The sequence below is a fragment of the Tympanuchus pallidicinctus genome, unplaced genomic scaffold, assembly GCF_026119805.1.
Source record: "Tympanuchus pallidicinctus isolate F22 unplaced genomic scaffold, pur_lepc_1.0 scaffold6, whole genome shotgun sequence".
Classification (NCBI taxonomy): domain Eukaryota; kingdom Metazoa; phylum Chordata; class Aves; order Galliformes; family Phasianidae; genus Tympanuchus; species Tympanuchus pallidicinctus.
This window is the reverse complement of record NW_026294780.1, coordinates 21,122,344-21,149,948: the sequence shown is the minus strand read 5'-3', so window position 1 is coordinate 21,149,948 and position 27,605 is coordinate 21,122,344. Positions and strand designations below refer to the sequence as shown.

Genomic DNA, 27,605 nt, shown 5'->3' with positions numbered 1-27,605 from the left:
ATTAAACAGGACCCCAATACTGACCCCTGGAGAAAAAAAAAAGAAGTCAATCAATGCAGTTGGAAAACAACATAATAGCTAGCACCTCTCTGTATTCTAAGTGAGACAAGAAAGAATATTTTCCACTTCAAATTCACGGTCTGTAATTAGCAATAAAATAATAGTTATCTATAAATACCCTAAAGGCTTGTTTTGCTCTGGAAACAAACCATCTGCACATTCCACTCAGAATCAGTATTCACAAACGTTCCAATGTCATCGATCACAGATCAAAAGAAACACGAGCTAGAAATTGCTAACAAAAATAAGAACTAGCTTAAGTCAATCTACATATACTAAAAGTTTAAGTTAACTACCACTGGATTAGTAGAAAAAACCAAAGTACTGGAACGCAGAGACAAAACAGCCTGAACAGAAGGACCTCAACTAACCTGGGAAAGACAAGATAGTTACAAAACTGGTATGCACTGACCAACAGATGTTTTGTTCAATAAAAAACTCAGTTTAACATTCATGTGCAAAAGTGATACAGGTCAGAAGGAAAGACATATTTCAGCACAGGTACAACTTCAGTATTTATTTTCATACCGATTCTCCAGCAAAAGAAAACAGATTAGAAGTACCTTAAGACACACAACACATACAATAGGATAATCTCTCTAAATTGCATTCCTTCTACAAGCTGTTACACTCCACGTGGAGATTTGCCTTTTGTTAACTTCTCAATTAAAACCACCAAGGTAAGTCTGACATCTGTACCAAGAAGAGTTTTCTCAAACACTTGCTGTTTCTGAGATAGATGATTTAACAAGCAGGATTCAGTGACAGTGGATCTCATGTGCTGCGCCAACTGTAAGCCCCGGTTTTGTTACATAAAATGAAGAGTAATCATGCCCTGCCAGGCATTAGAATCCAAATCAACTCGTCTGTGAGCTCCTATGCAACAATAATGTACAGATCAATCAGGAAAGAAAAAAAAAAAAAAAAGGATGCCATAAATGTTGCATTGAATCAGCAACAAGAAATAGCATTTAGCTATTTGTGGCACTTGATTCCCTCAGACAAGCTCAAACCATTTCACAAGCAACAAATGTCAACAATCCCCTCAAATCTGGAAAAGTGTACAGTATGAGAATCAAGACTCCAGAACACTGTACTCTAGAGCTTAAATTCTCAGGAAAGAAGATGACACACAATTAAAAAAAAAAACTTTTGGCTGTCAGATAGAAGGCACCTACTACATCAAAGTAATAGAATTTGAACTTTGAAACATGTTAATACTTCCAGTCCTTCCAGTTATTAGCTGACATACATTTCCAGATACTCAGAATAGCAGTACAACAGGTACCATTGGTAAACACAGCGGTCATCAGCAGTACAACACGGATACTGACGCTACTAAGCAAACACGTGGTTTTGACAACAAATACATACAGCTTTACTCCACATCCTCAATTCAAGCGACTAGTAATAAATATTATCCACAAGTACCATTGGGATCCCTTTAAGTATAATAAGAACTGCAAACATTGAAGGGGGGTGGCCATGGCGCACAGTGGAAAGGCCTCACTACGGAATCGAGAATTCCACCATCATTCCAACGCTCCCAAAGAAGCATACGCACTTTGCTCATTCACTCAATCCTTCACTAAAGTTCTCCTCCTCCGACAATATGCTCTTCTGCTAATCTTCTTCCACCTAATTCCACCTCACGTCACAACACAAGCTTCTACACGTTGCTGTATTGTTTTATCAAAGGGAACGTTGCTTCTTCCTGTCATCCGATCTCACTAAAACGTAAAAAAACCAAAACAACCAACAACCACTACCTGCCGTGCTACCTACAGATACCCATGCCTAAGGAACCTGAATGTCAGATGGCATGCACAACATCAGAGGTTGACTCAGAAGAGCAGAAGAAACCATTTCATGAGAGAACAAGGCTAGCGACGCATGGATTGCCTCCAACACCAAAGATAACCACTGGATCAATCAACGGATTGATAACGGGACTAATAACTCTTCTGACAAATGAAATGGGTGTGACAAAAGATAGAAATTACTGATCACAAAATAAAATTATTCGCACTGGACAACAAACACCGTGGGCACTCAATTCGCTCATGTGTTAAATCACAGAATCATGAGCGTTGGAAAAGACCTCTAAGATCATCAAGCCCAACTAGCAGAGAGGAACATGAACTTTTATTGAATAAATCCCCTCGCCGTACGTGCGTGGGGCTGCGTGCCATGGCCAGTGTCCTGATGGGGCTCATGGGACGATGTGGCTACGGCCCTGGTGACAGGTATGGGACACCAACGCCAAGCACACCAGACGTGGGGAAGGGAGCGGGCGGGGGCGCTGGGAAAAGCCCAGAAACTTGTGCATCACTGTGACATGGGCAGTGATGTCTCCACGGGAAGGTCAAATGAAGGTGACGCCCAACAGCTTGGCCAAGCCATGCTTGGAGACATCTCCAGGCAACAGATTGTGACTCCATAGTGCACGCTGGCTTTGCTGCGGGTGCAGCGGCTCAGCCCACCAGTTCGTGCCTGGCTTCCGACCGAGCGTGTGTGCGAGGACCGGAGTGTGCAAAGGGCGAGCTTTGGTGCTGGAACGTGCTCTGGGTGCTGTTCGCGCAGCTCCCAGCGGCCGTCTCAGAGCCATCTGTTCTTTACCCCGACCCTGCTTGAGCAGGCAGACGGGACAGCCTACAGAGGCGCCTGCAGAAGCATAGGTAGGCGGCACGGGGACTGGCGGCGGGGGGGGACACCTTGAGGGACCCGTCCCAGGCCGCTGTGTGACTGATGCCTCTTGTCCTCTTCCAGCGTGACACCTGCTGCTGCAGCGCCAGTGCTGGGGAGCGCGTTGCCATCTCCCGCTCCCCCTGGCCCACCGCAACTGGTGGAAGCATGGAGGCAGCATTAGACACCCGCTGCCCCGTGTGCCTGGACAACTGGGACAGCGCGGCATACGCCATGCCGTGCTGCCACCAGTTCTGCCTTCCCTGCATCCAGCGGTGGACGAGCACCAGGCCACAGTGCCCGCTTTGCAAACGGGATGTGAAGTCCATCATTCACACCGTGCAAGCGGACGACAACTACCAGGAGCTGCTGGTCAGACCGCCTGCAGAGGCATCCATTGCCACTCGGAGCCCTGCGGTCCGCCAGCCAGCCCGGCCATGGCCCGCAGTGCCCACGCGTCCTGTGGGCGGCCTCTCACCTGCCACCTGGGCTTCCCTCTTCAGGGAGCACCCGGCCCTGCTGCGGCCCCTGCGCTCCTGGCTGCGCCAGAACCTGCGCCGCATCCTGGGCACCGAGGAGCCACAGGCAAACACACTGCTGCACAGTGTCATCTGGGCCCTGCTCCTCGTAGGCTTGGCGGAGGGGATCTTGATAGAAATGCTGGATCCCGACCTGCACGGCCACACGGTGACCTTTGTACGGCACTTCATCGCCTTCGCCGTGCAGAGGTGCACCAGGGCGGCTCACCGCTTGCTGGGCCTCCGTGTCCCCCCTGCTGCTGGGGCACAGGAGGCCGCTCCATCACAGCCCAGAGCTGCCGTACCAGAGGAGGCACCTGTCCCCGGCCCAGCGCCCTCCAGCAGCCCTGCCAGCTCTAACAGGGACGAAATGCTGGGCAGGACAAGAGAAGAGCTCGGTGGGCATCCCAGCCGCCCACATTCCAACCCTGCAACTGTCACCGCAGAGCACGCAGCGCCTCACCAGGAGCCAGAAGAGACTGTGGCAGGGCCTTCTGGCACCAGCCCACCTGCGGGGACCCGGCGAGCCCCAAAGAGGAAGGCCAGCGACTCACAGGCCTCAGAGTCACCAAACAAGAGGCCACCCCGCCGGCCGGAATAGAAGAGTGCTGGAGCTGGTGAGGCTGGGGCCAGGCAGCACCTGCAACACACACTGGCCCCAAAGGACCCACGTCATCAGGGTCCAATTCCTTTGTGGAAATAAAACACAAAGACCAAAAACAACCAAAAAAATGTGTTCGTAGCGGCTGCTGATTCCCCATCCTTGATGCTCCCTCCCCTTTTTCCTACAGCCCTGCCACTGCTGCCACTGCCGCATTCCTGACAGGAACCCCCGGGCTTCACGCAGGGGAAGGGCAAAGTTCTGCACCCGGGCAGGAACATCCTCAGCCCACACTACAGCTGGGGTTAGCCAGCTGGAGCGCACCTGGGAGTCCTGCTGGACACCAGGCTGAACCACCAAGGAGCCCAGGCTGCCTTCGTCAACCGTGTCCTGGGCTGCATGAGGCCGGCTGCTACCGGCAGGTGAAGGGAGGGCGCTTATCCTGCGCCTCTGCTCAGCTCTCAGCAGGCCACAGCTGCAGCGCTGGGCCCAGAGCTGGGCTCCCCAGTGCAAGGGAGAATAACCAAGTTCTTCCTTCCCGTTGTGAGTGGACAATTCAGTTCTACCCCTTCAGATCCAGCTTGTGGATGCCCCATCCCTAGAGGCGTTCAAGGCCAGGCTGCATGTGGCGCTGGGCAGCCTGCTCTACTCTACTGGTTCGCGACCCTGCATATAGCAGGGGGTGGAAACTGCATTACCATTGAGCTCCTTTTTAACCCAGGACATTCTCTGATTCTATGATTCCATGATTCTGTGCCTGTACAACTGCTGTTAAGTAGTGGTCTAGACACTTTCTTTTTTACAGGCTTTTGAAAGGTCTTTACAGAAGACAAAACCCAAGAAAAATCTTTCAGTGCCTATTCACACCACATTCCTAGGACAACAGTTGAAGAACAAGCTCGTTCTTACAAACAACAGGACGTGCTATTGGTTTTCTTGCGCATCTGGTGAACACAAAGCTCTCCAGCCTCACTACGGAATCGAGAATTCCACCATCATTCCAACGCTCCCAAAGAAGCATACGCACTTTGCTCATTCACTCAATCCTTCACTAAAGTTCTCCTCCTCCGACAATATGCTCTTCTGCTAATCTTCTTCCACCTAATTCCACCTCACGTCACAACACAAGCTTCTACACGTTGCTGTATTGTTTTATCAAAGGGAACGTTGCTTCTTCCTGTCATCCGATCTCACTAAAACGTAAAAAAACCAAAACAACCAACAACCACTACCTGCCGTGCTACCTACAGATACCCATGCCTAAGGAACCTGAATGTCAGATGGCATGCACAACATCAGAGGTTGACTCAGAAGAGCAGAAGAAACCATTTCATGAGAGAACAAGGCTAGCGACGCATGGATTGCCTCCAACACCAAAGATAACCACTGGATCAATCAACGGATTGATAACGGGACTAATAACTCTTCTGACAAATGAAATGGGTGTGACAAAAGATAGAAATTACTGATCACAAAATAAAATTATTCGCACTGGACAACAAACACCGTGGGCACTCAATTCGCTCATGTGTTAAATCACAGAATCATGAGCGTTGGAAAAGACCTCTAAGATCATCAAGCCCAACTAGCAGAGAGGAACATGAACTTTTATTGAATAAATCCCCTCGCCGTACGTGCGTGGGGCTGCGTGCCATGGCCAGTGTCCTGATGGGGCTCATGGGACGATGTGGCTACGGCCCTGGTGACAGGTATGGGACACCAACGCCAAGCACACCAGACGTGGGGAAGGGAGCGGGCGGGGGCGCTGGGAAAAGCCCAGAAACTTGTGCATCACTGTGACATGGGCAGTGATGTCTCCACGGGAAGGTCAAATGAAGGTGACGCCCAACAGCTTGGCCAAGCCATGCTTGGAGACATCTCCAGGCAACAGATTGTGACTCCATAGTGCACGCTGGCTTTGCTGCGGGTGCAGCGGCTCAGCCCACCAGTTCGTGCCTGGCTTCCGACCGAGCGTGTGTGCGAGGACCGGAGTGTGCAAAGGGCGAGCTTTGGTGCTGGAACGTGCTCTGGGTGCTGTTCGCGCAGCTCCCAGCGGCCGTCTCAGAGCCATCTGTTCTTTACCCCGACCCTGCTTGAGCAGGCAGACGGGACAGCCTACAGAGGCGCCTGCAGAAGCATAGGTAGGCGGCACGGGGACTGGCGGCGGGGGGGGACACCTTGAGGGACCCGTCCCAGGCCGCTGTGTGACTGATGCCTCTTGTCCTCTTCCAGCGTGACACCTGCTGCTGCAGCGCCAGTGCTGGGGAGCGCGTTGCCATCTCCCGCTCCCCCTGGCCCACCGCAACTGGTGGAAGCATGGAGGCAGCATTAGACACCCGCTGCCCCGTGTGCCTGGACAACTGGGACAGCGCGGCATACGCCATGCCGTGCTGCCACCAGTTCTGCCTTCCCTGCATCCAGCGGTGGACGAGCACCAGGCCACAGTGCCCGCTTTGCAAACGGGATGTGAAGTCCATCATTCACACCGTGCAAGCGGACGACAACTACCAGGAGCTGCTGGTCAGACCGCCTGCAGAGGCATCCATTGCCACTCGGAGCCCTGCGGTCCGCCAGCCAGCCCGGCCATGGCCCGCAGTGCCCACGCGTCCTGTGGGCGGCCTCTCACCTGCCACCTGGGCTTCCCTCTTCAGGGAGCACCCGGCCCTGCTGCGGCCCCTGCGCTCCTGGCTGCGCCAGAACCTGCGCCGCATCCTGGGCACCGAGGAGCCACAGGCAAACACACTGCTGCACAGTGTCATCTGGGCCCTGCTCCTCGTAGGCTTGGCGGAGGGGATCTTGATAGAAATGCTGGATCCCGACCTGCACGGCCACACGGTGACCTTTGTACGGCACTTCATCGCCTTCGCCGTGCAGAGGTGCACCAGGGCGGCTCACCGCTTGCTGGGCCTCCGTGTCCCCCCTGCTGCTGGGGCACAGGAGGCCGCTCCATCACAGCCCAGAGCTGCCGTACCAGAGGAGGCACCTGTCCCCGGCCCAGCGCCCTCCAGCAGCCCTGCCAGCTCTAACAGGGACGAAATGCTGGGCAGGACAAGAGAAGAGCTCGGTGGGCATCCCAGCCGCCCACATTCCAACCCTGCAACTGTCACCGCAGAGCAGGCAGCGCCTCACCAGGAGCCAGAAGAGACTGTGGCAGGGCCTTCTGGCACCAGCCCACCTGCGGGGACCCGGCGAGCCCCAAAGAGGAAGGCCAGCGACTCACAGGCCTCAGAGTCACCAAACAAGAGGCCACCCCGCCGGCCGGAATAGAAGAGTGCTGGAGCTGGTGAGGCTGGGGCCAGGCAGCACCTGCAACACACACTGGCCCCAAAGGACCCACGTCATCAGGGTCCAATTCCTTTGTGGAAATAAAACACAAAGACCAAAAACAACCAAAAAAATGTGTTCGTAGCGGTTGCTGATTCCCCATCCTTGATGCTCCCTCCCCTTTTTCCTACAGCCCTGCCACTGCTGCCACTGCCGCATTCCTGACAGGAACCCCCGGGCTTCACGCAGGGGAAGGGCAAAGTTCTGCACCCGGGCAGGAACATCCTCAGCCCACACTACAGCTGGGGTTAGCCAGCTGGAGCGCACCTGGGAGTCCTGCTGGACACCAGGCTGAACCACCAAGGAGCCCAGGCTGCCTTCGTCAACCGTGTCCTGGGCTGCATGAGGCCGGCTGCTACCGGCAGGTGAAGGGAGGGCGCTTATCCTGCGCCTCTGCTCAGCTCTCAGCAGGCCACAGCTGCAGCGCTGGGCCCAGAGCTGGGCTCCCCAGTGCAAGGGAGAATAACCAAGTTCTTCCTTCCCGTTGTGAGTGGACAATTCAGTTCTACCCCTTCAGATCCAGCTTGTGGATGCCCCATCCCTAGAGGCGTTCAAGGCCAGGCTGCATGTGGCGCTGGGCAGCCTGCTCTACTCTACTGGTTCGCGACCCTGCATATAGCAGGGGGTGGAAACTGCATTACCATTGAGCTCCTTTTTAACCCAGGACATTCTCTGATTCTATGATTCCATGATTCTGTGCCTGTACAACTGCTGTTAAGTAGTGGTCTAGACACTTTCTTTTTTACAGGCTTTTGAAAGGTCTTTACAGAAGACAAAACCCAAGAAAAATCTTTCAGTGCCTATTCACACCACATTCCTAGGACAACAGTTGAAGAACAAGCTCGTTCTTACAAACAACAGGACGTGCTATTGGTTTTCTTGCGCATCTGGTGAACACAAAGCTCTCCAGCCTCACTACGGAATCGAGAATTCCACCATCATTCCAACGCTCCCAAAGAAGCATACGCACTTTGCTCATTCACTCAATCCTTCACTAAAGTTCTCCTCCTCCGACAATATGCTCTTCTGCTAATCTTCTTCCACCTAATTCCACCTCACGTCACAACACAAGCTTCTACACGTTGCTGTATTGTTTTATCAAAGGGAACGTTGCTTCTTCCTGTCATCCGATCTCACTAAAACGTAAAAAAACCAAAACAACCAACAACCACTACCTGCCGTGCTACCTACAGATACCCATGCCTAAGGAACCTGAATGTCAGATGGCATGCACAACATCAGAGGTTGACTCAGAAGAGCAGAAGAAACCATTTCATGAGAGAACAAGGCTAGCGACGCATGGATTGCCTCCGACATCAAAGATAACCACTGGATCTATTGTCATCCGCCTCCCCTTCTCTTCTCCGTGTCCTGTCAAAACTAACGGTCCATGTTACTTTTCGGCAAGTGTCTTCAATTACTGTCCAGTTGTCTCAAAAAGGTATAGAGGAAGTGAATTGCCAATATCTTAGCATGTCAGCCACCTTTTAGCTTGTAGATTAATATCCCGCTTCTATGTTTTGAGCTATTGGAACAGCGAAAGAAGATTTTTATGTAATACTGATGAAGATAACAATTCATCCAGAAAGTAGATGTAAAAATGTTATCATGTCAATGTACTTAAACCAGTATACAATTAAAGAATACAGTTACAATTGATTTTTCCGCTTAAATGAGTGATTGAATTTTACTAACAATTTGAATTTCTCCAAAGAGAAATAATATTGCTTTTGAATATCAGTTCCCTCTAGGAAACACTGACAAATTAGTAACTAGATTTACCTTTGAAATTAATTTGAGTATTCCATCAGTTCGAGAGGCTCCTAATAATATAACACTTCCCATTTATTGCTAGGGCCCTTTTTTTTTGAAATAATGTACATCCTAAAAAACAGTCTAGCAGTTCTCAAGCCCCCCCTAAAAAACAAAATAAATTCTGTCACTGACACTAGGATACTCAAATGGAAGAAATAAAAACTGCTTTTGTTTCCTTATGATTTACTCCCAGGAGACAGCAACTCATCAGTAAAGGTAAAATACACTTGTGATCATCTTTAGTTTGTTCCACAGGAACAGAAGTAGCTTGCTAAGCTTTACATCAGCTTCATGTGCTGTTCTTATTGGGGATTATGTGGTAATATCTTGCAGAGACAAAAGGAAGTGGTAGAATAATTCCCCCAAAAAAAGATTTCCAGTTTTGTGAAAAACTCATTCATTTAATTTTATTATTTTTTAATTTGAAAACTCTTTTGCCTTTTTCAGTGCCACATGAAGGGATATAGAAATAATGCATTGTGGAAAGACTACATATTATGAAATAAATCCAAATTGCTACAGTTGAATTGCACTGTACATTCGATATGTACATACAGAACCATAGCAGCTAATTACTGTCACAGAAATCTCAGCATTTGGAAAAGAAAAATAAGAAACAGCAATGAAAGAAAACAATAATAGCAAAAAAAAAAAACAGCAATAAAATTGTTCAACAAACAAAAATCAAGCTAATTTAACCTATCAGCATTAGCAGAACTTGTAAAAATTTTAAGCCTGGAGGAGCTACAAGTTGATCATAACATGCATGGGTAAATCTGAACATAACTAACTTTGGAAGAGAATTAGGTGATATATTATTTTATATGATACCCTTAACATATTTAAGGTCTAATCTGCAGGAGCTTTACTTTCATACAGCAGAGCCTAATAAGAACACCAGCTAGATGGTGGTCATTAAAGTAGTTAGAAAGCTCTTGCCTAGGTTTTATAAAGTCAAACTAATAGCAAAAAAAAAAAAAAAAGCATTAAAAATAGCATAAAAGGAAAAATAAAGTGAAAGTTGTTACTCAGGGTATCTGCAATCACACAGGACTTAGGAGCAGATATACCTTATGTGGTCTGAGAGCACTCACTGTCAACTGAGTCCTCTCCAAATCTATACCCCTAGAAAAAAATCTGCTCAGCAAACATAATTAATATTTACTACTGGTCTACTTTCAAATATTCTCGTAAGTGGAAAAAAAAAAAAAAGGCATGAAAATTCTTTCTTTCTTTTTCAGATACGTTCTTCGTGGGTTTTAGATAGTGTTTACTGGAATAAGAACAAGAAAAAGAAGATCCGTAGCTCAACTTTCCTATGAATGACCTGAAAGGAGGTTGGGGAGAACCAGAAATAACCCCTGAGAGCTCTGTTTTTATAAATAAGTAAATGTGGGATTATTGTTTTTTCATTTCTGTTTCCATGGCAAACAACTATCTGTTCTTAATTTATCTTTCTACTAAGTAATTATTCTATAGGCATTTAGGAGATACAAACAGCAGTGCTGCATCTAGACAGCATCTCTGACAGGAAAAAAAGATTCCTGAAGACATATTTCCCTCCAGCAGAATTAAATGCATTTCCTGGGACAACACTCTCTAAAAACCTAAACAAAGAATTGGGCAGAAATTAGCTTTAAAAATAATAATAATAAAAAAGGGAACTTTAAAACTGTGAAGAGTTTTTTCCCCCTTGATCTTAAAGAAAAATGAATTGAGAAAAGCTCAAGTTTAAAGTCTCATCCAAAATATGAAAGACAAACCAAGGGATGGAGGGTAGCATATGTCTGAGCATCAGGAAGTGTAGCTAGCACCTTTCACTTCACACTAAGGGCACATTCTTAAGCAAAAGTACAAGCGTTACTGACAGAGATGCAAATCTCCATGAGGACTGCAACCAGCTGATAAGGCCTTACAGAGCTCTCAAAAGATTTTCATGAAGGAGTAAGAACAAAAACTTTTAGGAGATGGTAATGCTGCACTGAAGAATATTACCACACTGGGGTGCAGGACTGATGAGTGCATTTTGTCTGGGGAGCATTTCTGAGGCGCTTACCTCCTCTGAAGTCTCTTGGCGTCAGGATGAATGCTAGCTGTCCTCGGGCTGCCATCCCTTTGAGGGGAGGGAGATACAGATGAGCCCAAAGGTTCTCTTCTAAACACAAGTCCTTATGCAAGCTGGCCAAAAGGTCCCTGCAATCAAAGAAATCATTGTGGTTTTGCATGTGGCGCATTTATGTCCTTTAATCAAGGTTTGTCAGCCATCTAACGTTCAACCACAAAGAAAAAAAATGGGGAAAAAAAAAAAAAAAAAAGCATCTGCCGGGTAGCCAATGCAGAACAGAGGCTAAGGAGAGACAAGCTGCTCATTCCAGTTTGGACATTGTGTACTCCATGAAAAACACAGGCAACAAGATTTTTCAGACTCAGCAGAACATCCTCGGCGTATATTATTATGCACGTACAGATGTATGAAAAAATATTTGTCTTTGGAATCATTTTCCAACACACTGAAATTTCTGTCTTTTTCAGATCACAAGGAAAAACGTGTTTTCATTCCTAAATATGTGTACTAGTCAATGCATTCTACAACCTAAGAGAGCAGTCACCTTCCAACCATTACTTCCTGCAATTACTTCAGCAGTATACAGTTAATCCTTAAACGCATTCTTTTTGCCACAGACTACTTGTAACAGAGCTTGCAGAGCCACTTGCTGGGAGGGGGAACAAAATAACAAAAACTCTAATGCAATAGTGCAAATTCTGTCAGCACCAATCAAAGAATCTTTCTGCAGAACATTCATCAGACTTGTGTTTGCATCCCAATGTGCTGGAGCCACAAGCCTCGTGTTTTCCTTAGCCTGAGTCATCCCTAACAGTGCCCATATTCTCAGGCCCTTTGGCACGTTTCCTGGACACACGCCCCTTCATCATAGAAAAGAACCCTTTCAGCTCATCTGTCAAAAGCCTAGACATGTCACATTAAGCACATGAGCTCCCAAAGCTCCAAGCTAATGGGCAACCTTGGTTTCTTAGAGTATGTTATAGCAAAAGCAGACACACACATTTCTTGTATTGGCTGCAAAACCAGTTCCTAACTATTAACCACGAGAAACTTATACAGCAATTACATAATACACACATTTCACGTTCTAAAGGAGTGGGTACTCATTTATTTGGGATGCTAAGTGAATACAAGTCCATACTCTTCCATTTCCCATTGATTTGAGGCCTGTTTCTTTCTCTTTAAATAACAGGAGGGAGGACTTAAAAAAAATTATGTCACTTACAACCATAAGGTGAAGGTAAGCTTTTTTATCACCTAATGGAGGTGGCAGTTAGTGATTTCCCTCCGCCCTGTTCATCAGGTAAAAAATTACTTTATAACCATGTCTATCCAGTCCATGCTTCATGGGGAAGAATAAATTCCAACCTGCAGCAGATCTTTTCCCAGAAATCCCATCTAAAGAGACAGTCAAAGAATAACGAGTGAGCAACATATTTATACTGCAACCCCAACATTTCTTCCATTTACCAAGAATGCAAGAAACAAAAAGGTAATCCATAATCAAGGCTCTTTATGTAGTTGAATTTTACTAATAAGTGCATCAAATGGTTATTCATAAACTCTATGAAGTCACAAAATAAGAAATTGAAAGCCAAAGTAAATTAGCACTTGTTTACAGAACTCATTTTCCAGATGAACTATATTACAACAAAAGCAGAACTATCAAGTGAATTTGGCATCCAATTAACAGAGAAATTAGTACATTTTTTTCCACCCCACTTGCACCTGAGTATCTTAAACCTATTTCACTAGAACAGTTCATGTTAATTACACTCAGCTTTTATAAATTACTCCCTGTTCTAGACCAGAATCAAACTTCTAATATGTGAGGCACAGGAACTCTTTCACCTCCACTGTCCAAAATACAACTGCTCTAATGCTTACATTTGTTCCTCTTTACCTCTACGTCAAATTAAATTCAGAAGGAAAGGTATAACTCAAGTTTACTTCTCCTTTGCACAGATATCAATACACCCAGCCATTTAACCCTTTTTGCCATTTGTATACACAACTCCCACCTTTTGGCTTGTCTTTGGAAGGAGTGGGAGGAATTCACTTGGGAAAGTAGTTTCCCATGTGAACCAAGTCATTCTGCAGCCAACAGACCCAAGTACAGTGGCAGAATTCCTGAAAGCAGGATGGGGATGAGATGCTGTTGCTGCCTGAGATCTCAATGAAAACAGGTAGCAAGGTGTGAAACTGCCCAGGAATACTTCACAGCACATGGAAGCCAGGAATCAGAGCACCACAGAGGCAGCTTTCAAAGGCTTCACAACAAGAACAACATAGATACGTTACTTTCAAGAAACAGTATTTTTTACTGAGCTTTTTAAAATTGATTTAGAACAAGATCAGAATTGTATGTCATAGTTTAGCATCTAAATGTTAGATAATTCTACATATAATTAATCATAAACCTTCAGTTTTCCCAAGATAGATCAGTGATGCTTCCAATCTTGATATGTTAGTTCAGTAAGGATTATTTACCCATGAAAGAGAAACAATTCAGAACTGATTACACTGATTAATTTAATGCAGATTTCAGAAACTGGTAAGAATCTCTTGGACTTCTAAAGAGAAACAGTGGAACAAAAAGTTTCTGGATTTATAATTAAAGAATTAAAAGCAATATCTATGAATAAAGGCAGTGCAAATGAACGACTCCTTTCTCATTAAGGCGTACAGCAAAAGGCTACAGGCAAACACACAAGCAGTAAAGGGTACAGATAACAAAAGTTTAAGGTTGCAAATTTCATCTCTGAAATAAGGAGGGACCAAACTATTTTAAGAATGAGAACAGGGCATCACAGCAAAACCACATGAGACAAAGACAGATAGAGTTCACAAGTTCTTCTGTACACTTTCCCTTTGCTCTTATTTATTACCTTCATCGGCTGCATTAATGGAAGCTTTCAACTTTTCTTTACACTGGCAATCCAACTAGGCCTTAAAGCCCAGCAAATCACCTCAGAAATTCTTGCTGCCTCTTTCAGGTTACCATGTTGGATGCCAGTTTCTCACTTAAAGCAGACAAATGAAGGCAGACATCTCTGCTAGGCTGCTGCTTCTTGGAGAGAACTGAGGGCTTATGAGAGGCTTCAGAAGAAAAGTAGGCACTTTTATAAGTAGTTCTTACACCTATATAAGAACTGTCTTACTGAAGTCATGTCTTATTCTGTTCCTAACACTGCTCCAGTAAGAGAGAAGAATGCAGTCACAGCTGTAGGCATTTCTACAGGGTAAGACTGGCTTTGGTCAAAGAACAGAGAAGGCACAGTCTCCTTAACCTCACAAAATGCAGTAATGACAGTGCTGCTGTGACTGTAACACAACAAATGAGAGATGTGGTTACGGACCACTTTTAAAAAATATTTATTTGTGAGCCTAATCCCCAGCCAAAATTCAGAAAGAGTGCTTTGCAAAAGGCTCACAACACAAACAACAAAACATCAAAAAGTACTAACACATCCTAGAGCTGTGGATTTCACAGTCCTACACCTAAGAGGGAAACTCCCACACTGATCTCCCACCCTGATGAGCAGGACGTCACCTGTCACAGGCTGCCTGCTCTCTGCAAGATCACAGTGCATCAAGTTCCTTATGTTTTGACTGTATTAGTTTCTGACCCACAGCACATATTTAAGGTCACACAAGTTCAAAGATGCTTATAAATATTGAAGAAAAACAGTTAAAGCTAAAAAGCCAAAGGATGGTGACCTAAAACATACTGAGCTCACATGCAAACACATTCAGAATTACATTCTCTAGATTGCTGTGGCAAGAATATCCAACATACCCACTATGATGTCCTTGAGTTGCCTAAAGCGGGAAAGCTTAGGTTTCTAAGTTCAGCAAGTACAGATATAAAAATAACTACAATGACATCAAATCTGCCTCATACGTATTTAAGCTATCTTCCTCTTAAAAAAAATGTATTTACTAGATAGAATTAGCTTTGCTTGGCCAATCATCCATCTCGTCCTATTCAGGTTGGATATTAGGAAAAAATTCTTCTCAGAAAGTGGTGATGCATTGGAAGAGGCTGCTCAGGGAGGTGATGGAGTCACTGCTCCTGGAGGTGTTCAAGAAAGGTGCAGATGTGGCAATGAGGGACATGGTTTGTGGGCACGGTGGTGATGGCTGGACTAGATGATCTTAGTGGTCTTTTACAACCTTAATGATTCTGCACTTCTATTTTGGCATAAGAGATCAGAAAGCGCTGAATGATTGGTACTTAAACAATGAAAAGCTTCCACCAAGTCACTTCCTAACCTTCCCTTAGATAAACAAAATCAAGACCAAATCTTTTCCTGGGATACCAACGTTCCAAACTCAACCTGTTGGTGAAGCTCTTCACTGAATGCGTTCCAGTTTTCCAGCCACATCAAACTGACCACTGCTGTTTTAGGAACAGCCTCGCTGATGCCATCTACGCCAAGGTCCATTAATCAGATTTCAAGGAAGCAGCATGTTTTGTTTCATGAGACTATATTGTGTCATTCATAATGTTTAACCATAAGTTCTCTTCTGTTCTCTTGCAGTATATATATGAACAACAGCTTGACTTAGAGCTACACATGTAGTAGTATATCATAGACAAAGAAATAACTATTGATACAGCTACAAATGCCACAACAAATACCATCAGCAGCTATCCTTAATGTCAGCTCTTTCTGTAGATTTTTATATACGTTTTTAAGCATTCTTTATTTTATAGAAAGGGGCAAAATTGAACAGAACTCTGGTTTTCATCAGGTCAAGAAGTTCAAACAGTTATGCTAAAAATAAATATCTGAGTTAAAACCCAAGAGCTTGTAGATGCTGTTGCTTGCTTTTTTTTATTATTAATATATCTTATGGAACTAAAGAAAAAATAAGACAAAGTAATTCTCATATATTTCTCAACAATAATCCAAGACAAAAGAAATGCAAAATTATTATGAACTTACAATGAAGCAGTGATTTAAGTTACTAACAAAACTGAAGAAACCTTGTTAGTGAGGCATCTCCACCTTGGAATTAAAACAAATTCCAAACAGCATAGTCTAAAATTGGATAAGGGAAATAACTTTAGAATCAAATCTAAGTTATTGAAAAACCGGTAAAACAGAATAAAATGCAGAAGGCAGAGTTGCCAGGCTCCTAGACAGAGAAAGGTTTTGAATTAACAGCAGTACTCTTCAAAAAAGGTATAGTACAGCAAAACTCAGGGGAAACAGCAAACAATGTTGGAGAATATTATTTTCAAAAATCTGACAAAGAAACACAGAGAAACCACATCCCATTACAAAGAACGAAGCCGATGCTGTTACCTAAAATCTAAAGAAGCAACAGTCTCAGAGGTTTCATAAATCAATTGTATCAGGATCTAAAAAAGCTATACTTTTGTCCATGGGGCATCTAAATCAGATCACAGACAGAATCATAGAATCATAGAATGGCTTGGGTTGGAAGGGACCTCAAGGATCATCAAGTTCCAACTCCCCTGCCACCGGCAGGGTCCCAGATCAGACACTAGATCAGGCTACTCAGGGCCCCATCCAACCTGGCCTTGAACATCTCCAGGGACGGGGCATCCACAACCTCTCTTTGCACCCTGTGCCAGCACCTGACCACCTTCTCTGTAGAGAACTCCCTCCTGACATTCAAACTAAACCTTCCCTCCTTGAACTTAAAACCGCCTTGTCCTATAACTATCTGCCCACGTAAAAAGTTGATACTCCTCCTTTTTACAATCCTCTTTCAAATACTGGAAAGCTGCAAGAAGAGACAAACCTCTCATTTGGAAGACATTAAGGAGTAGATATGGTTCCCATAAAAGAGAGAATGGAGCCACTGCCTATGAAGTCTATTTCATAAAAAACATTGATCCACATTTGAAACACACCACGGCAAAGGTGGAAGTCAGTCCCTCTAGATATACACATCCACATAAACCATGCTGTTGTGATCAGCTCAAAGAGCAACCACCCAGTTATTTACTACCTCTTGTGGCAGACAAAACCCTTCTGTCCTAACACAGCGTGAATGTGAATATACCATATTTAAAATGAGGCCTTAGCAAGGAGTCCGTGCATTTCTCTTCTAAATAAAAATGTGGGGGTTTCTGACAAAGACATGTTCCTCACGTTAGCTTACATTCACAGTGAAAACCTAAATTAGAATCCTTCATTACTGTGATATTTCTGTTCCAACAAACTCAGCGATTACACAGTAAGAGAAAGAGGTCTCAGGCAAGTACAGCTGTTCTGTGAAACCTCCTAAAACTTCAAGGAGAGCTCCCTTAGTACAGCTGCATGTCACACAGCTTAAGTGAAGCAGGTGTGGGCTAACAGAGAAGGAAGATCAATACAGGAAAAATTACTCAAAGATCGATGATTCAGCTGAACCAAACAAATGCCTAAATATTTTGTCTAGCTATAGAATCTTTGAAAATATAATATATTTTCATGGCACTGTTCATTAACTACCCTTGGTGAAAATACAGAATGTCTCCGAAAATCTGTCAAACATTTTAAAGGATGTGAGAACAGATCTTCCACATTTCTGTGAGGTTTTTTTTGGAAAGGGACATGAAATAGTCTGCAGAGTCCCAGGTGGGACTGATCCAGCACACACGTGGCCAGTACTCATCATACTGCATGGGCTTCAGAGAATAATTAATGCAGTGCTGGACAATATGGCAACAAACCCTAAGATCTTACCATTTCCCTTTTTGATCCCTTCAAAGCATCTCATTCTGCAAGGAAGGAAAAAATAGTATCTTTCTCATAAGTAGTGCCAAAATGTGCAGTCGTGGAAGAAATAATGCCTCCTAATCACTCAAGACATGACATATCAACATACTGAACACTGTTGGTGACGGACATCATATTATCAGAAACGGAGAGTTAAAAGATGGTCAGACTCAGTTCCCTCAATACAGCAATCTTAATTTGCAAAGGCAACAAAGATCTGCCACAAATACACCAAGATTCCCAGCCTAGATTACAAATCAATTAATTTAAACATTAATACTTTCCTTTTTAAGTGTTATCTATATTAATACGACACATCATTACTATCCAATAATAGATCTCTTTAATAAGCTAATACAATTGCATAACGTTTCCTTTGAAAGATTCTATCACATCAACATCATCTAATTAGCACATGCTAATTTTTAACAGCATAAAGGAGTTTTTTGGTTTGAAGAACCATAAGTTCGGTAGTACAAAGTGTTTTGCAAGTTGATATAAATTCACAAGGAACTGAAATAATGAATTAGCATTATTAGATGTACAAGATTGTAGATATGTACAAGAAAGATATGCTTTCTTCTAGAAGTAGCTGAATCTTAATGCAGTCGGTATCAGTGCAGTATTCTGGAAAACTGATACATCTAGATGGAAAAATCAGATTGCTGCACTGAACCGAAGGGACACTGAAGGCACAGGTATTTTCAGAAGGTCCTCCTCACCAAAAATAAGCACAAGCATTACTCACAAAACTTCCTTCCAGCCAACACCTATCACACTACCATGCCCCTCTACACTCTCCTCCCTCCTTCACTTTGCAAAAACAACAGAAGCCCCACTGTTTTCACTACATGTTGACATTTACTCAAGTCAAAAATCAAACACCAGACTCTCAGCCATACCACTTCTATACTTTGTAAAAACTATCTAGTAGCATTTCCATCAAACTTTTATTTTTCTTGCATTCTATGTCACTTATCCTTTAACATTTTGCTTTGTCTCCTACAAAAGATCTGAAGTAGGGAGACTAGTCCCACTTCTGCCTTTCCTACAAGACATATTTTACTACAAAACCAAGGCTGAGAAATTTCAGAAGAATGTACAAAAGGGCAAATTTATCCAATTTACTGTACTGAATTGTGTGCCTCCTGATGCATACCTGTTTTGGCTGAGATAGAGTTAATTTTCTTCAAAGCAGCTTGCATGGTGCTGTTTTGGATACATGACGAAAATAGTGTTGAACACACACCAACGTTTCAATTGATGCTCAGCATAGCTTATGCAGTGCCAAAGTCTTTTCTGCTTCTTGTGCTGCCCTTGCAGGCAGGCTGGGGGTACACAAGGAGCTGGGAGGGTACAGCTCATCTCAACTGGCCAAAGGGATATTCTGCACCACACACCACCACCCTGATCAACAGTAAGAGCTAGAGTAAAGAAGGAGGAAGGGGAGGATGCTCAGGATGACTGTCCTACAAAGAGACCATTATGAGTGATTAGCCCTGCTCCCTTGGAAATGGCTTGACATTTGCCCCTCAATGGAAATCAGAAAATGAGTTTTTTTTGCTTGTGCACATGGCTTTTGTTTTACCTGTCAAGCTGTTCTTATCTCAGCCCACAAGATGTAACAACACTTTTCCTTTCTGATTCTCTTCCCTGCACTACTGGTGGGAAGTTAGCGATGCATGGAACCCAGATGCTTACTGAGGTTAAACCACAACATGGTGGGTCTGAGATTTAAAGGATACATAATTTAAGTACGGTACTGGTGACGGAGTATTGGGTTAGAAACCATTTACAGTGCCTTCAGTGATAAGCTGTCCAAGCAAACTGGTTCAAAGCACAAAAGGAAAGGACTCCCTGTCTGCCCTTCAGTTACACATCTCCTGCATTCAGATAAAATCCAGGGATAAGAAGAGCTTTGCCTTCCAAAACCTTCATATTTTTACTAATGAAGTAGAATGTTTCCACAAAAACAGAGACTGAAGGTTAGTTTAGAAGTATTTTCTGCCTACTCATAACTCCAAACCCTTTCAAGTGCACAACCTCTCACCCAGCTCGTCATCTAATTGCCACAAAATAAAGAGTTACCCATAATAAGGGACAAAGAGATAAAGTAGTACAAAAAAACTTCCCAATACTTTCCATGCCTGCTAGAGGTAATAAGCCGTTCTATCCAGCCAATTAAATAAACAAACAAACAAATTTATATCTGGCACACTTAAAACTGAAACCTGAAATCTAAATTTCTCACGGGGATTTCAGAGGAGGGAAGGGAAACAGATCCAAAGAGCAACTAATGGAAAACCCTTCCATTAGCTTCACTTACAGCTAATGCACTGTTGGCTAATGCTCGTAGATTAACTTTTTTAAAAATCTATTTTAAAATAATTCTGATCAAGTCTAGGTTCAGTCTCTTTAGAAAATCAACACACACTTTGTTACTAATCAAACCTTGACAAAAATTTGCAAAACAGCTGATACTGCATCACTTTTAATGTTCTGACAATAAAAATGCAGATTTAGGTTTATTTTTCTGAAAGCGACCAACAGTTAACGTTACATTCTCCTAACATTTGGAGAATCTACTTATGTTATTTAGAAAGAGCTTAACAAATTAATGTGATTTAAATTAATTCCTTTTGTGCAGAGACAGCAAGACACACATTTTTTCCCATTAACTTCTGCCACACGTCACAAAAATACAGTAACACATTCTTTCTTTAGAACTGAAAGAGTAAAAATAGATTTTTCTTCAGCTGAGGTCTGACTGAAACTTTGCCCTTGAAGATAAGCACGACTGGATAACTTGGGAAAGAATTACTGGTAAAAATCAAACGACCATCAACTGTGAGCATCTTACCTTTAAATAGGATCCATAATATTTAGTTACATAGGGACTGTCACACTGACTCAGCACTGTGATTTCCTGTTGGATGTCTTCTATTTCATCTTCTGCTTCTTCTAGGTCAATGATTTTTATAGCAACCACTTTCTGAGTCCGATTGTCAATTCCTTTAAAAACTTCACCAAAAGATCCCTTACCAATTTTCTCCAGTTTTGTAAACAGTTCTTCTGGATCTGCCTTCAGAGTCTGTTAAAAATAAGAGAAAAGTTACTCAGTATTTGTAACATTAAAATGAAATCTGGCATTTTCAAAGGCTGCACACCCTTCAAATTGTACAGAGTCCTATTTATCCAGCCACCCTTTTTCTATCTCTGTAATTAATGTGCTCTTAGCACCTACCCAACGTGCACATATTGCAACATTTACACTTTGCTGTACATAAAGTACAAATTTATCACAGTCCCTGGAACCAGGATTTCTCCTATCCAACATGAGAAAACACTATTGCCTCAATTCATTTTTCTTGGCCAATAAATTGCACCTAGGCACTGAGAATGAAACACCCCCACAAAGATCTGGTTTCTATTAAAATTAACATGGATCAAATATAAAAGTAATGTGGATTGTTTTTTCTGTTCCTTGCTCTTTAAATTGCTTCTTTCCCAGAATGCTGTCTTACTCCTCTGAATTTTTCACATACCTCATCCTATACGGATTTTGTTCCCACTCTTCAGTGCACTGACTATTACTTCCTATTGCTTCATGTGGCAAGCAATTCTCTTTAACTACGTTCTACTAAAGACCACCTGTGCAAACTGCCATGCTTCCTTCATACTCCTGCTTCCAAGTTCTTCCTGGAACAGGATTTTTTTTTGCTCTTCTCCCAGTTGGATGAGGTCATTCACTCCTTGAAAAAAAAGCTGCCTTGATTTGAACAGTCAAGTGAAAACTGATTGCACACCTAAACATGTCACCTTAAAAAAGAATGCAAGATCTTCATGAACTATTTTGCTACAGTTGTTTTTTCTTCACTACCAAGTATTCAGCTCACTACTGCTGCTCTTCACACTTGCACTGTGCAGATGCTGAGTTCCAGCATGCGCCTTTTTCATCTGACAACAAGGAGTCTTCAGAGCTAATCAAAATACATATTACAACTAATTGGAAAAGTTATGGCTAGAGGGAATAGGCATGATGGGAAGAAACACAGAATGGCATTACTTAGACCCTCAAGAAATAAATCAAACACCTGAAAAGATGTGTTAATGTTCTTAAAAGGATGAGGCTATATCAACTGAAGTGAAAATACATTGTTGGTATAGAAAAAGATCCATATAAGAAAAAAGATCAGTAATTGCAGAAGAATAATGGGGCAGTAAAAGTTTCTAAGTTACCACAGACAAGCACTGAGACCACATATCCTCTTCAGCACCTCCCACCTATACTTAACGTCTACTTCTACTGGTATCTCAAAGGTTGCAGAATTGATCCTTGCAGCCCCAAGAAAGGGATCACCAAGACGGTGTGTTAGTTCATGTAAAGCTATAAATCACACATGTTTAACATCTGAATAAGTTCTTTTGAGGACCAGAGAGCTGTGACTGTTTGAGTTCAGAGATAAAGCAGGGAGTGTGTTTGTGGAGCAGCCTGAATTCTATTTCTAGTTGTCAAAAAATATTACTATACTACAACGTCTAATACTTTAAAGTAAGCTACAAGACATCATGGTTGAAGATGATTCCAGGAACAGATGGCCAGTGAGATCACTCCCACAAAAGACACTTATCAATGCATGCTGTGAGACCTCAGCGGCCCCAAGAAGTTCCCCCAAGCATCTTTGTGACCTACCAAAGTCAGCTTCAGGAAACAGACAGAAGGACATGGGCTTTTGTGACCCAACAGAGCTATATATCCAATTCGCTTCCACTGAAACGAGCTTGAACTTCAACGTAATGAGAACTACATACTATTATATCCTACATACATAACATGCTCATCTATCTCCCACCAGGAAACCAAACGGGAGCACTTCACCATTTCCAGCACGTGTAGTTACCAGCTAGCCCCACACTGACAACCTACCAGCATTTCCAACTCCAAAAAAAGCACAGAACTAAAGCACTAAACCAATTTGTACTGAAGTGGTTCTCCTCACATGCCACAGAATGCTCCCTTACCATTATTCAGAATAGACACATCTCTGAATAAATCATTTATACAAAAATCCCAGTATTTGCATCAAATACTTTCTCTTTTGGAAAACAATTCTTGCCCTGTCTTTTCATCCATACTGTTAAGACTTGAGTTGACATGGACTCGGGGTTCTCTGCACGCTCCGTTCATCCATACAACCCAAGTGCCTGGAGAAAAGATTTATTATTAAAAACCCTTTTCCTTCCCAAATCAGAACTGTTGTAAACACATACCTTAATTTTAAAACTTAAAAGTTACTGCTCCTGAACTTTGGTCTGAGCCACGGGAGGCAGCAGCTGTTCAAAGAAATCTCTCTATCCCCTCTCTGAGAAGGTCCAAATTTTCTTCCCAGGAGATCAAGTGCTTGAAGGCAGAGCTGTAATCTACTGGCAGTTTGTCTGCATGGAAAACTACCCGTTGGTCTCTCTTTAATAGTCTGCTCTATTTCAGAAATGGACAGATCAGGCCTCCAGATACATAACGAGCTGCTTGAATTTGCAATTACACGAGTGGCCAATTCCCATTCATTTCCCTAAGATAACATCTGGGAAGGATTCTCGCCAATTTTTGTTTTGTTTCTGCAAGACTTCCAAATAGCCAAAATATACAAATAGCTTTAAAATAGTCTCTCCATATGACTGAATAGAGAAAAATGCCTTCCATAGATTCAGTCACTTCTTTTTGCTGACTCTGCTCCAGAAGTTTCTGCATTGCATTTTTCTACTAATGTTATAATGCAAAATGAAGGGAACCAATCTAAGAACCTCAACACAACTGAGCAGACTGAATATTGTGAGAAACCACAGAACACAACTGCAACATCTGCTCCAAACGGATAAAGTTAGTCATCTTGTTTGGCAAGGAGCTAAGCGCTCTGCCACTACATTTCTTTCAAAGTAGGCCACAGGATCCATCCTGCAACAGAACAAAAAGAAAAAAAAGGAACACTTACATCTAATGATTACAGAAAATCCGATGCCCATATGTTAGTTAGGGCAGTGTGTTAGATGGCTTCTCACACTCCTAAGCATCAATCACAGGCATCTTTCTCTTGGATTGCTCAAAGTCCTTCATAAGCAGTCATCATTCTCCCAATGACAAGTAACTTCTCTGTGCTCTGTCCCAGGCTGCTTTCATTACTCCTGACCTTAATCAGCCAGAGCAATATACTGCCCTTAAAATGAACTCTTCTCAATACTCCACTCAGTCATCAGTGTTGCCCACTTCTACAGAAAGAAAAGACAGTACAAAATACTCCAAGATCGTATTTGTTCAACTTGGCCTCATGCCTCACACCCAGCTGTGCCCAACCTGTTGGAAAGGTTCTTTATAATAATTCACACTTACTGTACCGAGCACTTCACATTATTTTGCTCAGTAATTCAAATCCTCAAGGTCACAGAGTTCTTCAGTAATGGCCTAACCCTCTTAAGTATAACGGTTGTCCTTCAATATTTTATCGTGAACACATTTTACCTGCATGTAAACCTCTTCTTTCTTTTTCCAATTCTAGAATCAATTCTCAGTCACCAACAACAGAGATTTGGAGAAACCTGCAGTTTCTCCACTGCCATCACCTGCCCAGTACTTCCCTCAAGGCCAGCACTATACACAACTCAGAATGTATTTAAGTCTCAAATTCTCATCTGAACAAACCACTCCTGTACTCCAATAGAAAATGTTACCAAAATTCAGATTTCTTAAATCATGTACACACTTCTATCTTTATTCATAACCATTCTGACCTTAGACAAGCTTTAACAGAGTCCCTCTCTGATAGCAGCCTTTCAGCACCTAAAGGAGATAAGAAAGAAGGGGCAGATTCTTTAGCAAGGTCTGTTGTGGTAGGACAAGGGGAAACAGTTTCAAACTAAAAGAGGGGAGATGCAGACTGGATATAAGGACTTTTTTTTACAAAAAGGGTGGTGAAGCACTGGAACAAGTTGTCCAGAGAGGTGGTGGATGCCCCATCCCTGGCGACATTCAAGGTCAGGCCGGAAGGGGCTCTGAGCAACCTGCTCTAGCTGTAAATGTCCCTGTTCATCGCAAGGCAGTGGGACAAGATGACCTTTAAGGGTCCCTTCCAACTCTAAGCATTCTACAATTCTATAATTTCATTCCAATTCTCGTTTCTAATCTTCTTTTATGAGGGCTTACATACCTGGTTATGACACAAATGGGATGAACAAAACTATTTTTAACCTGCAAGAATCCCAAGCCATCTCCGTGTTCAAGTTCTCTAATTATTTGAGTAACTGATTTCAATTGCAGATCTGATTTCTCTATGGCTGCTCTTTTGAAACAGACAACGATCTTTCAATTCCTCTTCTGCATACTTTCCATTTTACTAAGCCAACATCCAATTTGTCTGTCCAATCTTCACTCCCTAGTAAGCCCCAGCCCAAAATACCATCACCTGAGCAGGTTCAGAGATCTCTGGTGAATATCAGGTACCACATGGTGAACTGCCTTGTGACTGCTGCCGATTACTGCCTCTGCTACCACATTTGGAGATAAATATGTTTTGAGCCTTGTTTATATGCAGATAATGCATATAATAATGTATATAAGAAATGCAGATAAACCTGGACAGACGCTGTAATATGATGTTGCAGGCAGTGAACTCTGTAAAGCCATTAAGGATTGGAGAAACTAATGGAACAAAATAAAACCTGACATAAAAGAAATCCATCAAAATAATTTCTGGCTCAGAAAATACTTGAGCAGTAAAATTTACCTTAATTTGTGGAAGTATGCCATGGAAGCACTGCAAATTATCAAATTCCTACACTTTTTTTCTTAGACGTCAACTCATAACACCATCAAAGCCCTGGATCAGACGGGCTGTGTCCAGCTGATACATTCTGAAAGCATCTGCATCCAAGTCAGACTTCCAAAAAACAAATTACAGTTTATAGCACAGCCACTGTATGCTATAGTACAAAATTAAGAACTGTGAAGTCAGACAGGAAGATTTCAAGGCCATTGCCACTTTAGGAATTATCTTCCCAGTTGCCTCTTCTGTCCTGCAACTGCAAGTCACCACACTTTCACAGTCTAAACAAGACACTGTCACTTCTTTCAGGTGATAAGGGCAAAAGATAAAAGGGAAGAAAAAGGCACAACTTTTCTTCTGAAGACGCTATTACAGGTTAGTCACCGTACAAGTTAAAAATGAACCATCTGTGGTTACCTTCATCAAAAAAAAGAAAATCATCAACTTCCTACAAATGTCAACAGATGCACAGAAGAGAAAGGCCCTTTCTCACCAAGGCTTATGAGTTGGAATAGCTGGTGGACAAAAATGCTTGAATTTGCGCTTCAACCTTTCGCACCCTGGCTGTTTCATACAGAATCTCCTCTTTGCAAGGACTAGTTTGTCTGAACTATGCCATTAATTACCCTTGTCTCACTGACTGATTGGAAGAAAGAGCAGCCTGGAGTATTTTAGCACTTCTGCACAGAAATAGAAGCGACACAGCATATCCATCCATTTCGGAACGGCAAAACAGTGTTTGACGTGAGCAACAACGCTGTCCAAATAAGAATACTTCAGCTCTATTTTCAGCCACACAAAAAGAGTGTGCAAAAACATGAGTTTCTCTTCAAGAGACACTGTTGTGGTACTCTCTAGCAGGGTCTGCACTGACAGCACAAGGGGAAATGGTTTCAAGCTAAAGGAGGGGAGATTTAGGCTGGATATACAGAAAAAGTGTTTTACAATAAGGGTAGTGAGGCACTGGAACAAGTTGTCCAGAGAGGTGGTGGATGCCCCATCCCTGGAGACATTCAAGGCCAGGCTGAAGGGGGCTCTGAGCACCTATCAAGCTGTGATCGGCCCTGTTCACTGCAGGAGAATTGGACTAGATGGCCTTAAATGTCTCTTTCAACTCTAAGGATTTTAATATTAATTTTAAAAAGTCAACAACAAAACAACAACAAATAAATAAACACAACTGAATCCTTCAGTGGTTTCACAAAACCAGGAAGCGCTGCTTACAGGAAAGAGAAGCCTCAAATTTTACTGCTCAGCATTTTACCTTTCTCAGAAGCTGGTTAGTTTTTACTTTCAGTGATATAAATACACTGTACATGAACAGCTGATATAACACACAAGATCGTTTCCTGTAGTTGGTGGGAAACTGAAATAAGACACAGCCAAGATGCCATAAATTCTGTCATGAAACTTCAGCAGCTCATAACCAAAGGGTAGAGAGGAGCTGAAAAACTTTGCACCTCTCAAAGGCTTCAGATGTTGAACAGAAATGAAAATATCTATAGCATGCATCACAGTGGCCTTATTAATGCTGACATCTTTTTCACAGTTTAACTCCATTACTCTGCTTTCTAATTAGACTGGAACATGCTTTAAGCATTTTGGGGGGAAGAAGTTGCCTGAACTCAGCTTGTCATAAAAGTATTCCTCATCCGTCTACTGCACAACCACTTTTCATCTACTTTCAAGGAAAATGCACTTACTTGAGGGTCAAAATACAAAACATTTGGTTCTTTACCAATAACATGGAAATATCACTGTGCAAATCCCTACCCTTATGATGAACGGCTGAAGAAATTATAGTAATAGAAGCATGTTACAATAGAATGTATGTAGGATCAATGCTAATTGAGGAAAAGAAGAAAAAAGAATGAGTTTGAGGGTCTACAGCAATCCCACAAGGGGGAGGGGAAACCTATAATTTGACAAGTCAGTCCATGGCTTATTTACTCTTATGACAAGATACTGTCATAATACATATAG

The 27,605-nt window shown here is 43.0% G+C and overlaps 1 protein-coding gene and 1 long non-coding RNA gene across 7 annotated transcripts in view; both read right to left on the bottom strand.

The window, feature by feature from the left end:
• LOC128071612 (uncharacterized) overlaps positions 1-27,605 on the bottom strand; it is a 679,004-nt gene that overhangs the window by 527,780 nt on the left and 123,619 nt on the right. The window lies entirely within an intron of this gene.
• The window catches only part of STK24 (serine/threonine kinase 24), a 57,517-nt gene that overhangs the window by 24,159 nt on the left and 5,753 nt on the right, over positions 1-27,605 (bottom strand). For 2 of the 6 annotated variants that reach the window (XM_052664391.1, XM_052664386.1), the window contains exon 2: positions 20,669-20,899. Coding sequence is in view for 3 of the 6 variants with exons in the window: in XM_052664386.1 (XP_052520346.1) it covers positions 20,669-20,899 (231 nt within the window). In the remaining 3 variants the exon portion in view is untranslated. Of the gene's footprint in view, positions 1-11,059; positions 11,197-20,668; positions 20,900-27,605 lie in introns of those variants that run through there. The other 4 variants (XM_052664388.1, XM_052664387.1, XM_052664389.1 and 1 more) reach the window with 4 other exon arrangements.